Raw genomic sequence first — 16,559 nt, 5'->3', positions numbered from 1 at the left:
TTGAAAACATTTATCTTGTGTTTTGATGGTGTGTTTGATTTTGGTTGTAACCAGCTCTGCAACCTAAGATTTTAAACTGTACACCTGCCGTGATTGGTTATCTTAGGATCCAGTTTATCTGGGTAACAGATCATACTGCCGTGCATGTATTGTGTTCCGACTCTGAGAACACCGACAGAGTTAAGCCCACTGTAACCATGTATGTGTCAAACTTTACAAACATTGACGGGATACAGTCTATCTGGGTAACAGATCATACTGACATGCATGTATTGTGTTCTGACTCTGAGAACACCGACAGAGTTAAGCCCACTGTAACCATGTATGTGTCAAACTCTACAAACATTGACGGGATCCAGTCTATCTGGGTAACAGATCATACTGCCATGCATGTATTGTGTTCTGACTCTGAGAACACCGACAGAGTTAAGCCCACTGTAACCATGTATGTGTCAAACTTTACAAACATTGACGGGATACAGTCTATCTGGGTAACAGATCATACTGCCATGCATGTATTGTGTTCTAACTCTGAGAACACCGACAGAGTTAAGCCCACTGTAACCATGTATGTGTCAAACTCTACAAACATTGACGGGATACAGTATATCTGGGTAACAGATCATACTGCCATGCATGTATTGTGTTCTGACTCTGAGAACACCGACAGAGTTAAGCCCACTGTAACCATGTATGTGTCAAACTTTACAAACATTGACGGGATCCAGTCTATCTGGGTAACAGATCATACTGCCATGCATGTATTGTGTTCTGACTCTGAGAACACCGACAGAGTTAAGCCCACTGTAACCATGTATGTGTCAAACTCTACAAACATTGACGGGATACAGTCTATCTGGGTAACAGATCATACTGCCATGCATGTATTGTGTTCTAACTCTGAGAACACCGACAGAGTTAAGCCCACTGTAACCATGTATGTGTCAAACTTTACAAACATTGACGGGATACAGTATATCTGGGTAACAGATCATACTGCCATGCATGTATTGTGTTCTGACTCTGAGAACACCGACAGAGTTAAGCCCACTGTAACCATGTATGTGTCAAACTTTACAAACATTGACGGGATCCAGTCTATCTGGGTAACAGATCATACTGCCATGCATGTATTGTGTTCTGACTCTGAGAACACCGACAGAGTTAAGCCCACTGTAACCATGTATGTGTCAAACTTTACAAACATTGACGGGATACAGTATATCTGGGTAACAGATCATACTGCCATGCATGTATTGTGTTCTGACTCTGAGAACACCGACAGAGTTAAGCCCACTGTAACCATGTATGTGTCAAACTTTACAAACATTGACGGGATCCAGTCTATCTGGGTAACAGATCATACTGCCATGCATGTATTGTGTTCTGACTCTGAGAACACCGACAGAGTTAAGCCCACTGTAACCATGTATGTGTCAAACTTTACAAACATTGACGGGATACAGTCTATCTGGGTAACAGATCATACTGCCATGCATGTATTGTGTTCTGACTCTGAGAACACCGACAGAGTTAAGCCCACTGTAACCATGTATGTGTCAAACTTTACAAACATTGACGGGATCCAGTCTATCTGGGTAACAGATCATACTGCCATGCATGTATTGTGTTCTGACTCTGAGAACACCGACAGAGTTAAGCCCACTGTAACCATGTATGTGTCAAACTCTACAAACATTGACGGGATACAGTCTATCTGGGTAACAGATCATACTGCCGTGCATGTATTGTGTTCTGACTCTGAGAACACCGACAGAGTTAAGCCCACTGTAACCATGTATGTGTCAAACTTTACAAACATTGACGGGATCCAGTCTATCTGGGTAACAGATCATACTGCCATGCATGTATTGTGTTCTGACTCTGAGAACACCGACAGAGTTAAGCCCACTGTAACCATGTATGTGTCAAACTTTACAAACATTGACGGGATACAGTCTATCTGGGTAACAGATCATACTGCCATGCATGTATTGTGTTCTGACTCTGAGAACACCGACAGAGTTAAGCCCACTGTAACCATGTATGTGTCAAACTTTACAAACATTGACGGGATACAGTCTATCTGGGTAACAGATCATACTGCCATGCATGTATTGTGTTCTGACTCTGAGAACACCGACAGAGTTAAGCCCACTGTAACCATGTATGTGTCAAACTTTACAAACATTGACGGGATCCAGTCTATCTGGGTAACAGATCATACTGCCATGCATGTATTGTGTTCTAACTCTGAGAACACCGACAGAGTTAAGCTCACTGTAACCATGTATGTGTCAAACTTTACAAACATTGACGGGATACAGTCTATCTGGGTAACAGATCATACTGCCATGCATGTATTGTGTTCTGACTCTGAGAACACCGACAGAGTTAAGCCCACTGTAACCATGTATGTGTCAAACTTTACAAACATTGACGGGATACAGTATATCTGGGTAACAGATCATACTGCCATGCATGTATTGTGTTCTAACTCTGAGAACACCGACAGAGTTAAGCCCACTGTAACCATGTATGTGTCAAACTCTACAAACATTGACGGGATCCAGTCTATCTGGGTAACAGATCATACTGCCATGCATGTATTGTGTTCTGACTCTGAGAACACCGACAGAGTTAAGCCCACTGTAACCATGTATGTGTCAAACTTTACAAACATTGACGGGATCCAGTCTATCTGGGTAACAGATCATACTGCCATGCATGTATTGTGTTCTGACTCTGAGAACACCGACAGAGATAAGCCCACTGTAACCATGTATGTGTCAAACTTTACAAACATTGACGGGATACAGTATATCTGGGTAACAGATCATACTGCCATGAATGTATTGTGTTCTGACTCTGAGAACACCGACAGAGTTAAGCCCACTGTAACCATGTATGTGTCAAACTCTACAAACATTGACGGGATACAGTCTATCTGGGTAACAGATCATACTGCCATGCATGTATTGTGTTCTGACTCTGAGAACACCGACAGAGTTAAGCCCACTGTAACCATGTATGTGTCAAACTCTACAAACATTGACGGGATACAGTCTATCTGGGTAACAGATCATACTGCCGTGCATGTATTGTGTTCTGACTCTGAGAACACCGACAGAGTTAAGCCCACTGTAACCATGTATGTGTCAAACTTTACAAACATTGACGGGATCCAGTCTATCTGGGTAACAGATCATACTGCCATGCATGTATTGTGTTCTAACTCTGAGAACACCGACAGAGTTAAGCCCACTGTAACCATGTATGTGTCAAACTTTACAAACATTGACGGGATACAGTCTATCTGGGTAACAGATCATACTGCCATGCATGTATTGTGTTCTGACTCTGAGAACACCGACAGAGTTAAGCCCACTGTAACCATGTATGTGTCAAACTTTACAAACATTGACGGGATACAGTCTATCTGGGAAACAGATCATACTGCCATACATGTATTGTGTTCTGACTCTGAGAACACCGACAGAGTTAAGCTCACTGTAACCATGTATGTGTCAAACTTTACAAACATTGACGGGATACAGTCTATCTGGGTAACAGATCATACTGCCATGCATGTATTGTGTTCTGACTCTGAGAACACCGACAGAGTTAAGCCCACTGTAACCATGTATGTGTCAAACTTTACAAACATTGACGGGATACAGTCTATCTGGGTAACAGATCATACTGCCGTGCATGTATTGTGTTCTGACTCTGAGAACACCGACAGAGTTAAGCCCACTGTAACCAAGTATGTGTCAAACTTTACAAACATTGACGGGATCCAGTCTATCTGGGTAACAGATCATACTGCCATGCATGTATTGTGTTCTGACTCTGAGAACACCGACAGAGTTAAGCCCACTGTAACCATGTATGTGTCAAACTTTACAAACATTGACGGGATACAGTATATCTGGGTAACAGATCATACTGCCATGCATGTATTGTGTTCTGACTCTGAGAACACCGACAGAGTTCAGCCCACTGTAACCATGTATGTGTCAAACTTTACAAACATTGATGGGATACAGTCTAATCTGGGTAACAGATCATACTGCCATGCATGTATTGTGTTCTGACTCTGAGAACACCGACAGAGTTCAGCTCACTGTAACCATGTATGTGTCAAACTTTACAAACATTGACGGGATACAGTATATCTGGGTAACAGATCATACTGCCATGCATGTATTGTGTTCTGACTCTGAGAACACCGACAGAGTTAAGCCCACTGTAACCATGTATGTGTCAAACTTTACAAACATTGACGGGATACAGTATATCTGGGTAACAGATCATACTGCCATGCATGTATTGTGTTCTGACTCTGAGAACACCGACAGAGTTAAGCCCACTGTAACCATGTATGTGTCAAACTTTACAAACATTGACGGGATACAGTATATCTGGGTAACAGATCATACTGCCATGCATGTATTGTGTTCTGACTCTGAGAACACCGACAGAGTTAAGCCCACTGTAACCATGTATGTGTCAAACTTTACAAACATTGACGGGATCCAGTCTATCTGGGTAACAGATCATACTGCCATGCATGTATTGTGTTCTGACTCTGAGAACACCGACAGAGTTAAGCCCGCTGTAACCATGTATGTGTCAAACTTTACAAACATTGACGGGATACAGTCTATCTGGGTAACAGATCATACTGCCATGCATGTATTGTGTTCTGACTCTGAGAACACCGACAGAGTTAAGCCCACTGTAACCATGTATGTGTCAAACTTTACAAACATTGACGGGATACAGTATATCTGGGTAACAGATCATACTGCCATGCATGTATTGTGTTCTGACTCTGAGAACACCGACAGAGTTAAGCCCACTGTAACCATGTATGTGTCAAACTTTACAAACATTGACGGGATCCAGTCTATCTGGGTAACAGATCATACTGCCATGCATGTATTGTGTTCTGACTCTGAGAACACCGACAGAGTTAAGCCCACTGTAACCATGTATGTGTCAAACTTTACAAACATTGACGGGATCCAGTCTATCTGGGTAACAGATCATACTGCCATACATGTATTGTGTTCTGACTCTGAGAACACCGACAGAGTTAAGCCCACTGTAACCATGTATGTGTCAAACTTTACAAACATTGACGGGATCCAGTCTATCTGGGTAACAGATCATACTGCCATATGCATGTATTGTGTTCTGACTCTGAGAACACCGACAGAGTTAAGCCCACTGTAACCATGTATGTGTCAAACTTTACAAACATTGACGGGATACAGTATATCTGGGTAACAGATCATACTGCCATGCATGTATTGTGTTCTGACTCTGAGAACACCGACAGAGTTAAGCCCACTGTAACCATGTATGTGTCAAACTTTACAAACATTGACGGGATCCAGTCTATCTGGGTAACAGATCATACTGCCATGCATGTATTGTGTTCTGACTCTGAGAACACCGACAGAGTTAAGCCCGCTGTAACCATGTATGTGTCAAACTTTACAAACATTGACGGGATCCAGTCTATCTGGGTAACAGATCATACTGACATGCATGTATTGTGTTCTGACTCTGAGAACACCGACAGAGTTAAGCCCACTGTAACCAAGTATGTGTCAAACTTTACAAACATTGACAGGATCCAGTCTATCTGGGTAACAGATCATACTGACATGCATGTATTGTGTTCTGACTCTGAGAACACCGACAGAGTTAAGCCCACTGTAACCATGTATGTGTCAAACTTTACAAACATTGACGGGATACAGTATATCTGGGTAACAGATCATACTGCCGTGCATGTATTGTGTTCTGACTCTGAGAACACCGACAGAGTTCAGCTCACTGTAACCATGTATGTGTCAAACTTTACAAACATTGACGGGATACAGTCTATCTGGGTAACAGATCATACTGCCATGCATGTATTGTGTTCTGACTCTGAGAACACCGACAGAGTTAAGCCCACTGTAACCATGTATGTGTCAAACTTTACAAACATTGACGGGATCCAGTCTATCTGGGTAACAGATCATACTGACATGCATGTATTGTGTTCTGACTCTGAGAACACCGACAGAGTTAAGCCCACTGTAACCATGTATGTGTCAAACTCTACAAACATTGACGGGATCCAGTCTATCTGGGTAACAGATCATACTGCCATGCATGTATTGTGTTCTGACTCTGAGAACACCGACAGAGTTAAGCCCACTGTAACCAAGTATGTGTCAAACTTTACAAACATTGACGGGATACAGTATATCTGGGTAACAGATCATACTGCCATGCATGTATTGTGTTCTGACTCTGAGAACACCGACAGAGTTCAGCTCACTGTAACCATGTATGTGTCAAACTCTACAAACATTGACGGGATACAGTCTATCTGGGTAACAGATCATACTGCCGTGCATGTATTGTGTTCTGACTCTGAGAACACCGACAGAGTTAAGCCCACTGTAACCATGTATGTGTCAAACTTTACAAACATTGACGGGATACAGTCTATCTGGGTAACAGATCATACTGCCGTGCATGTATTGTGTTCTGACTCTGAGAACACCGACAGAGTTAAGCCCACTGTAACCATGTATGTGTCAAACTTTACAAACATTGACGGGATACAGTCTATCTGGGTAACAGATCATACTGCCATGCATGTATTGTGTTCTGACTCTGAGAACACCGACAGAGTTAAGCCCACTGTAACCAAGTATGTGTCAAACTTTACAAACATTGACGGGATACAGTCTATCTGGGTAACAGATCTTACTGCCATACATGTATTGTGTTCTGACTCTGAGAACACCGACAGAGTTAAGCCCACTGTAACCATGTATGTGTCAAACTTTACAAACATTGACGGGATACAGTCTATCTGGGTAACAGATCTTACTGCCATACATGTATTGTGTTCTGACTCTGAGAACACCGACAGAGTTAAGCCCACTGTAACCATGTATGTGTCAAACTTTACAAACATTGACGGGATACAGTCTATCTGGGTAACAGATCATACTGCCATGCATGTATTGTGTTCTGACTCTGAGAACACCGACAGAGTTAAGCCCACTGTAACCATGTATGTGTCAAACTTTACAAACATTGACGGGATACAGTCTATCTGGGTAACAGATCATACTGCCATGCATGTATTGTGTTCTGACTCTGAGAACACCGACAGAGTTAAGCCCACTGTAACCATGTATGTGTCAAACTTTACAAACATTGACGGGATACAGTCTATCTGGGTAACAGATCATACTGCCATGCATGTATTGTGTTCTGACTCTGAGAACACTGACAGAGTTAAGCCCACTGTAACCATGTATGTGTCAAACTTTACAAACATTGACGGGATACAGATCATACTGCCATACATGTATTATGTGTTCTCCATCTGAGAACACTGACAAAGTTAAGCTCACTACATAACCATGTAAATGTGCCAAACTTTGCAAACATTGATAAGTGAAATATGCCATTTTATCATAGCAGGCAAATGTATTGGAAAACTTTTTTTTCTTTTTTCCCCCAATCATTATTAAAGTCTATAGTCCGATTTCAAATACATACCATTTATCATAGCAGTCAAATGTTTGAAAAATAAATTTTTGCTTTCTATTTTTTTCTAAATCTTTACTTAAAAGTTTATATTCTGATTTCAAAAATGTCAAAATCAACAAAAATAACAACATCTTCTAACAGAACATTATCAAGCAAAACAACTTACCTGATAGGTTCTGCAACCAAATAACACCAAAACATATCTTTCATGTCTGTTTTGTTAAAATGTCACATTTTTTTCATATCAAATAGATCGTTTCCACCAATCAATGAATAACAGTTTAAAACCATTAAACTATTCCCTTCAAAATCATTAAACAATTTGCTTCAAAATCAAAAATAATATATTGGATCATTTAAAAAAACAAACTGTTCTAACAGTGGCAGGACACTATAATTAAGCCATAGTCCATCAGTGTTTAAAATCAAGAGGTCAATTAGCCAAGCACCTGCCAAAATACCACTCTTCCATTCAAGGAATTTTTACCCAATTGTCACCTATCACACAACAGAAGAATGTGTATAACCTCTGACCTCCCATCATTTTGTAAAGTACATATTAAAGGGGGTAGATTTACATCCATGTGTGACCTTCAACGGTGGACGATTCGTTGACCAATCAATAAAGGTGCGATTCAGCGAACAGACAGGTAAATTGAATCAATGAAAATAAGTAATGAATAACTAATTATGATGTCTAAATAAAATTTACATAATTAAGTGAATGTTATTATTAAATAATTGATGATTGACCTTTCAGAACAATAAGAGTCATGAATATAATCAAACTGTGACCTAAACATTCTTATATCATATATGTATATATATGCAAGCTGCTGACTCAGCAATTATGATAAAATGTGGTTCTCAAATCATTCAAACTCAGATAAAATGTCCAAATGCCAGGAACAATTCAAGCTAAACTCTTTAATGGACAAGTTTTAAATACAGTGTTTTCTCATAATACATTGGACCTTTTCATAAAAATATCTTTAAAAGTTAGAAAAAAGACACAGTCCATTGATTCTCAAAATACAAGCACTTTAAAAGGTTAAAAAAAGACACAAACCTTTGATCTCACAATAAACATAATTTCTATATAAAGCACCTGTATAAACCAATTACAACATACATTTTCAAACTTTTTTTGTTTGTATGCATGACCAACAAACATTAATGGTCCCATTTAGAAAACGATGCAGCGTAAAAAATCATTCAATATCAGAGTTACAATATATCACATGCAATAAACTGTACTATTAACAATCTTCAAAAATGTTAATCTGTTTAGCAATTGTCTTCTCAAAGTTAAACGGTCCTTTATAGTTAGAAATACTATCTTGCATCAAGAGGTGATTAGCGTTTTATTGCTAACTGCACCTGAATTTAATTTCCAATTAATGCATTCTAGTCATTGCAATGTGTTGCAACATTTGTGCATTTGTAAATTCATAATGTCTCAAATTTTCATATATGAATGAGTATATAGTAGCTGAGTATTATCAAAAATAACATGAGATCTTTTAGGCTCAGTAAGTAAAAAGTGATACACAGAAGACCACTTTAATTGGTTTTATAAGATTGCTTAATGGTACAATAATATATGATGCCTTTAATTATTTATAGCTAACTGTATTTTAAACTGTGTAAAAATTCATTCAAAAAACTTACATTATCTTAAATTTTCTTTTCCTCAACTTAAATTTTTTTTCAGAGACACAAAACTTTAAAAATATTTTACAGAATATGATTTTTCAGATAGCATCGATTGCACAACTGTTGACACTTAGACCAATAATAAGAATTAGAAACTTGTATGTGTCCTAAATAGTTTCTTTTTCTCAACCAACATGACCAATACAACATTTAATAATTGGAGTACATATGACACTGGGACACACACCAGTTTGACTTTCCCAACCCCTGCATTGACTTTCTCTATCCTATCAATATCTTATACTTCTATACTTCAATTACACAAAACAAAATACAACACAAATAGTCATTGTAAAAGTTAATCCATCTTTAAGCCAGAAATAAATTTTGTAAATTTCAACATTTAAGATAGGATAGAGCACTAATCTTTAAGTCTAAGTCATAAAGAAAATTTTGTGTATTGGCTGAGTATATTGTACACTTTGTGGTCAGACCAGATTAACAGTTAACTCTCCATAACTTCTTAAGGGTAATTCTTTTATTACACCTCTTATAATGTCTCTCAGATAACAAGCAGCACTGGCTATTAATACAAAGAACATGAAATAAGCCATGGCTATTGGCACATAATAAATGACCTAATCCTTAAATGTGCTTGTTAATAAAATGCATTTATTCGACATCCAATTTATAATTCTCTTTGAAGGGCATTTTTATGTCAGAAGTATGACCTATTCAAAGGGTACAAGAAAATAAAACATAGAGCCAAGCTGTGTCTGTTTTGCATTCTTTAGATTCCGATCAATTTTTATGACCTTAAATTTCACAATTTTGACAATTCAATTTATAAATGTTGTTTTAAAAGAATTTGGAGTCAAAAGAGATTTAATATAAAATTTTAATCAATTAATCAAAAACAGGAAAAGAAAACATTTAGAACAATAACCTTTTTGTCCATGCAGGGCTACAAAAAAATTGATGATAAAAGTCACATTGAGAAAACTGTGTACAAAATAAATCTTGTAGGTTAACTGACCTGTTACCAAGAGTATTGTGACATAAAATATCTGTAGATAAAATCTCATATGAAACTTAAATGACCACAAACCACAATTTGATACACATATAAACTTACATATTCTATTTGACCTAACAAAAGACCAGGTTATCCATAGAGTCAAAATTAATTTTTTTGTATGCTTTGGTAATTTATTAAATAAATAAATTAACTTAATAAATATATGTTAAGTAAATAAATCTAACTGGCTTACAACTAATACAAGGGATGTACTGTGTAAATTGAAGAAGAAAAGAAATAATGGCCGTGGATTTCATCAAGGTCCGTTAGATTAAATCGCAAAACTTTACATAAATATTTGAATTCTTATTTTCAACCTTTTAAAAAATTCTAATTTACTGACATGTTTATCTAAAAATTGTCAAAATTAAAATGGACTTCGATTACAAGAAACTTAAGTTACTTCAATGTACTTGTTTAATTCTTTTACCTTCTACAACTTACCGATTACTTATGTTATATATGTTAAAATCTCTCAAAACTAAAGTCCAGAAAATACTTCAAGGCTCTTGAAAAACATATTCTAGTATATAACAAAAGTAACAGTTAGCTATCAGTATTTAAATCCACTTCACTTTTCTTTTTCTAACTTGTATAAAACTCGTCCAAGTTTGACTATTCTTGGTTTACTAGGCAGCAAGGTTTGTTTGACAATAACTGGTAACCTAATAAATCAGTCTAAAATCCTGATCACTAATGGATCTAAATGACATCCAACACATCAACTAAATTCCACAAATATTCTACTGAACCTGCAGTCTAATTAAGACAGGTATACAGTTACTAATCTACCTGGTTTTAACCTGTCGTATTTACCTGTAGGCCAAACAGCTGTCTGTTTTGTGATTTGTTTGTTGTCTTTATAAGAAGTAACTTTATTACTACATACAAAAACATTCACTACTCAAAACTTGTTGATATAACATAAGAGAGAATAGACCAACTCAACAGATAAATCTAAAACAGTCCAGGTGTCTGGTGTGGACAGGTCCGGGGTCGGTGTCTGGTGTGGAGGTCCCAGACATCGCTTACCCTCTAAGAAAAGTTATTACTTTACTAGGCAAACTCAATTCATATTCAGGGGTCATCACCTGACTACAGAACAGTAAATTGAGTGGCGTTTACAGCTATATAGTAATTGAAATACATGTATTGATGGACCAGAAAAGAAAATAAGACACAGGCCTCAGTGAGATAAATGTATCTATGATGGACCAGAAAAGACAGTTAGACAAGACACACTCGATTTGGCACACATATAAATGGAAAAGAAAGGACAAAAACCAGGTTTTGTACAATTATTTTGGACCAGAAAAGAAAAAGAACAAAGTTCATTCCGTCTCCAGAAAAAGTAGGTGGAATTGCCTTAAACAAGATATTAATTTATAAAAAGTTCACACAAGAGGGTTGATGAATTCATCATATAAAACCTAAACAAATGTTCCAACAAATTTCTTACCAGATAATAATGCATTTACAAAATCTAACAAGAAGTATAATATAGAATCTGATTGGCTCACCTGACAAAAATCCTTAATCCTCTAAATAGCTTAAAACAATGTGTCCTAACACTCTTAAAGTTTATATATAGTTTGTTTAACAAACCAACATAACTATGTTTTTGTCATTAACTTCGGGAAGGGACATCAAATAAAAGTCCCTAATTTAAAAAACACATTATTTTTTTAAAGAGGCATTTGTTCTAAAACTAAAAGACATTATAAAAATTAAGCAAAGTCATAGTGGTTATTTTTTTTAAAGAAAATTTCATGATTATACAAGAAAATATAACCATCAAATTTTGTGTAAGATGTCCCAAATATTTCATTGTCTGGTGTGAAATGATGGATGCTCAATTTTGCATGTACATATAGACCAATTTTTTGTAATTATTCATACATATTTGCATGTCTCCTTTGGTTTTAAGGTCATTAAGGGGAGACAATTAAAAAGAAATTATGACATGATTTTCTTGTTCACATGATTCTTAACTTACATACTCTGAATATGATTCATAAAAACACACAAGTGATCTGGAACTTAGATTATATAAAGATTTATGTCTTTAACTAAAACTATTGCATTCATAAACAGCAATTTTTATAATTGTAATTTAAATCTATTATCTAGTCATTTAAATATTTTTCAAACATAACTATATATTACATTATGAATTATGAATTACGAAATATGAAACAAATATACAGTAGAACCTAAGAAAATTTCACAGACCCAAAAAAACAATTGATCTTGCAATCTTTGAAACTCAGCTACTAATATTTCTTAAAAAAATCACATTTAAAAGATAACTTATTTTCATATTCAGATTGCCTATATCGCAGAAATATCGAATATATTACATTATGAATTATAAAATATGAAACAAAATACAGTAATACCTAAGAAGAAACAGACTTAAAAATAATCAATAAATCTCTTAAAGCTTGGTTACTTATTTCTTTAAACACAAAATGTGAAAATATTTTTAAAAGATAACTTACATATATTTTCATTTTCTGATTGCCTACCGCAGAAATATCAAATAAAACAAATTTGTGGGTGAACTTTTAACATTTGATATTAGAGCAGTTATCTGAGCCGATAATCAGATTCTATACATAGATCATTTACAGACATGCAAGATCTTCTGTTACCGATTTTGTGGTATAAGTCACCAATATAAACCACCATTGTTTTTAATTTTCACACTCAAATTGCCAATCAGTTTTAATTTTAACAACAATTTGTGTTTACCCATTTTAATAAGCCCTTAAACCATGCGGTAAATTTAAACTGCTGTCAAAATTTGTCAAACATATAATTATTTACACCAACGATGATTTTATTTAAATGAATTTATAAGTAATTAAATTTTATAACTGGCTGGTTTGCTATTCATTGGTTATTCATTGAACCTGATTGGAATAATTGGGACAGTGATCGTAGACATGTCATCTGTATATATGATAATTTCCGTCCTTCCAGATGTCCAATCAGTGATTTCTTATATACCCAGTGGTCTTTTGAGAGATTGTTTGGTCAGTGGTTGCTTATACCCAGTGAACTATTCAGTACATAAGTCCTCCCAGAGTATTACAATCTTCACACATGAAGCCAGGGGTTTCAAGAGGTTCTTACAAACAGACAATGATCTCTTTACAGTTATATATAAAATGTCTCAGGTCCATGAAGCTATGTTAGTGTTTTTCCCTTGTAAGTGTTCTTGTAACAGAGAGACATGCTAGGTCATATAAATAGTAATTATGACAAAACATCCTTTAAACTTAGTCAAACAAAGAGACATTACTGTCAAGGAACAAACAAATTCTACAGTGAGAATCGGACACATCCTTTTCAATTGGTCAAACAAAGGGAAGCGACTAGTACTGCCAAGTGCCAAGGAACAAAAAACTTCAATCCGAAACCAAACATCCTTCATGTGGTATAATTCCTGTGGTTTATAAACATGACAGGATGTACAATTTGGACGTTTATGGTAATCAGTTAATGATTTCATGTTTTCCCTGTAAATAACGTGAACATCCGCCATTGATGTCAACAGAGGAAGTCTACAAAGAGATGCCACTCGTTACATTCCTGTGTGTAGGAAATGTCACTATTAAATACTTATCATTTAATCATTCAAAAATAAGTTTGTCACATTTATAATCAGCCAGGTTAATCCTGCAATTTAAACGTCCAAACTTCAAAATAAATTTGAAGTAAAACCCAAATAAATTATTTAACGAAATTCCATTGATCTATTAAGAAATTGTTTTGTCTCGAAACGTCTTAATCCTAGTTGAACTTTATTTGGTATCTATTTGTTTACATAGATTTGATTTTATGTTTCTATTTGTTCCAACGGATTATTTGATATTTTCCGACCTGAAGAAATGATGTGTTTTTGTGTTGTTAAAAAACATCTATTCTCTGACGTAGACAATCCATATTAATGGTTTTTATGAACCACATCTCTTAAACTGCAAATAGATGTACAGTCATCATGGTCATAAGACCAGACTCTGGTTAGTTATAAAACGTATATGGCATGGGTTATGCTCATTGTTGAATGCCTAAAGGCGACTTAAAGTTGCTTACTTCTACGTCATTTGGTCTAAGGATAAGAGTTGTCTTCATACCACATTCTTATCTTTACATGGATTTACATCAATCTTATTTTATGTGTTGTTTTTACAAGTTTGAAAAAAACCCATGGACCCCTTATTTTACTCATCTTATATTATGTTTCTCATACATGTAAACAAAATTTACAGAATTGTTACAGCATTGGCAAAACCATCAAACTATTTCAAAACAACAATCCAAGGGCCACAACTCTCCTTAAAGTCATTCCAAATTAAGCACTGTTTTTTACCTAAAATCAAATCAATACTATCAGACCAAGCTAAAATAAGTTTGGACAACATTTTAATTACAGAAGACTAAAATCACAGAATGCCAGACAGAGATAAAACAATATGGACCAGCCACTTTAATAAGAAGCAGAAAAATGCATTCATGCATGGAATTTTTCGCTACATTGAAGACCTGTTGGAGACCTTCTGCTGTTGTTTTTTCTATGGTCGGGTTGTTGTCTCTTTGACACATTCCCCATTTCCATTCTCAATTTTATTCAGACTTTTACCAAATCTTATATAAAAGGTGCAAAAATGAAAAATCTTAAGTATTTGAAAGTTCACACAATTATCTGTACATTCTATCCTCATTTTAGAATCAATTGACAAATTCTAGGTTAGCTGACACGATATATTTGGTTAATAACATGTGGAGAATAACTTTCCCATATTTCATTCATAAAGGATGATACCTATTATCATCTCGCTTGACAAAATAATTGTGAGGTCATTTTTCATAAGGTGTGAAATTTTGATAGTTTATTAAATACCTTTCATGCTGCATTAAAATTAATGAAACTTTTTGACACACAAACCACTTTTGGTTTGTTGTTCGAATTAATTACACTGGTATGCACTAAGGTCACACATTTGTTTGTCCAATAATAAAGGTATAAGTATAAATATATGAGATATTGGCTGGCAAGGTGTGAGATAGGTACTTAATAACTTTGATACATATAGGGTAACATTAGAAAGGGATTATCTTACTTTATTTACTGGATATCATATTTAACATATTTCATATAGATTGTTAAGGCAATTACTAAAATATGGAATGATAATGTGCAAAATGGGCTTTAACACTATATTTTGAATTCGTTGGACAGATATAGTATCAGAATATAGGTTTTATCATATCAATTAACACTACATTTATATCAAAACATGTACATGTTCTACAAACTGAGAAATGGGAAAGACAGTTTGCCAATAAAATTCCTTATGCTGGTTTAACATTGAACTTTTATTTGTTTAAAAATTATCCACACTGCTAAGAATATAGGTTTCACTACAAGACATCATGTGTCAGTCCGTTACTATGAAGATAGTCCATAAGTTAGTATCTGCCCTAATGTTTGTGTCCCCTTTGTAATCAATGTGAATTTTTCACTGTCAGAATCAGTACAAATATAAAGTATTTAATTTTGATAAGATAATTTATGTCTAACCAGAGGTAATTTGTGCCCCTTACATCAACATGTGACAAAACAAAGGGACCAGGTCCTGACACACAGATCTTTTTGTCACCTTGGCCCTGTATCAGATTGGCCCAGGGCATTTGTTGATATTCACTACACCAATTTTTCACTTTAATCTGACAATATTTTTTCTGATGGTTATCAATTATGAAAAGATGGAATTCAAATTAATGATAGGTATTTGTAGACTTTATTTCTTCAGGTTAATTACAAGGTGTAAAATTACCAAGATATGTCATGTAAACTGCTAAGCAAGTGTAACTCTTACTGTACATTACTTTGTACATTATATGAACTACTGCATGTAAACTGCTAAGCAAGTGTAACTCTTACTGTATATTACTTTGGACATTATATGAACTACTGGATGTAAACTGCTAAGCAAGTGTAACTCTTACTGTATATTACTTTGTACATTATATGAACTACTGCATGTAAACTGCTAAGCAAGTGTAACTCTTACTGTATATTACTTTGTACATTATCATGATTATATGAACTACTGCATGTAAACTGCTAAGCAAGTGTAACTCTTACTGTTCATTACTTTGTACATTATATGAACTACTGCATGTAAACTGCTAAGCAAGTGTAACTCTTACTGTTCATTACTTTGTACATTATATGAAC

General features: G+C 35.5%; 1 protein-coding gene across 6 annotated transcripts in view; it reads right to left on the bottom strand.

The window, feature by feature from the left end:
- Positions 1 to 16,559, bottom strand: part of LOC134697259 (serine/arginine repetitive matrix protein 2-like) — a 107,061-nt gene that overhangs the window by 45,144 nt on the left and 45,358 nt on the right. Inside the window, exon 1 of one of the 6 annotated variants that reach the window (XM_063559420.1) lies at positions 7,742 to 7,800. The exons of the other annotated variants lie outside the window; for them this stretch is intronic. Within the exon in view, the coding sequence (XP_063415490.1) occupies positions 7,742 to 7,785 (44 nt within the window). The 5' untranslated portion in view covers positions 7,786 to 7,800. Of the gene's footprint in view, positions 1 to 7,741; positions 7,801 to 16,559 lie in introns of those variants that run through there. 6 annotated transcript variants of the gene reach the window in all.

The sequence above is a fragment of the Mytilus trossulus genome, chromosome 14 (assembly GCF_036588685.1).
Source record: "Mytilus trossulus isolate FHL-02 chromosome 14, PNRI_Mtr1.1.1.hap1, whole genome shotgun sequence".
Taxonomy (NCBI): domain Eukaryota; kingdom Metazoa; phylum Mollusca; class Bivalvia; order Mytilida; family Mytilidae; genus Mytilus; species Mytilus trossulus.
This window is presented reverse-complemented; position numbering and strand designations above follow the sequence as displayed.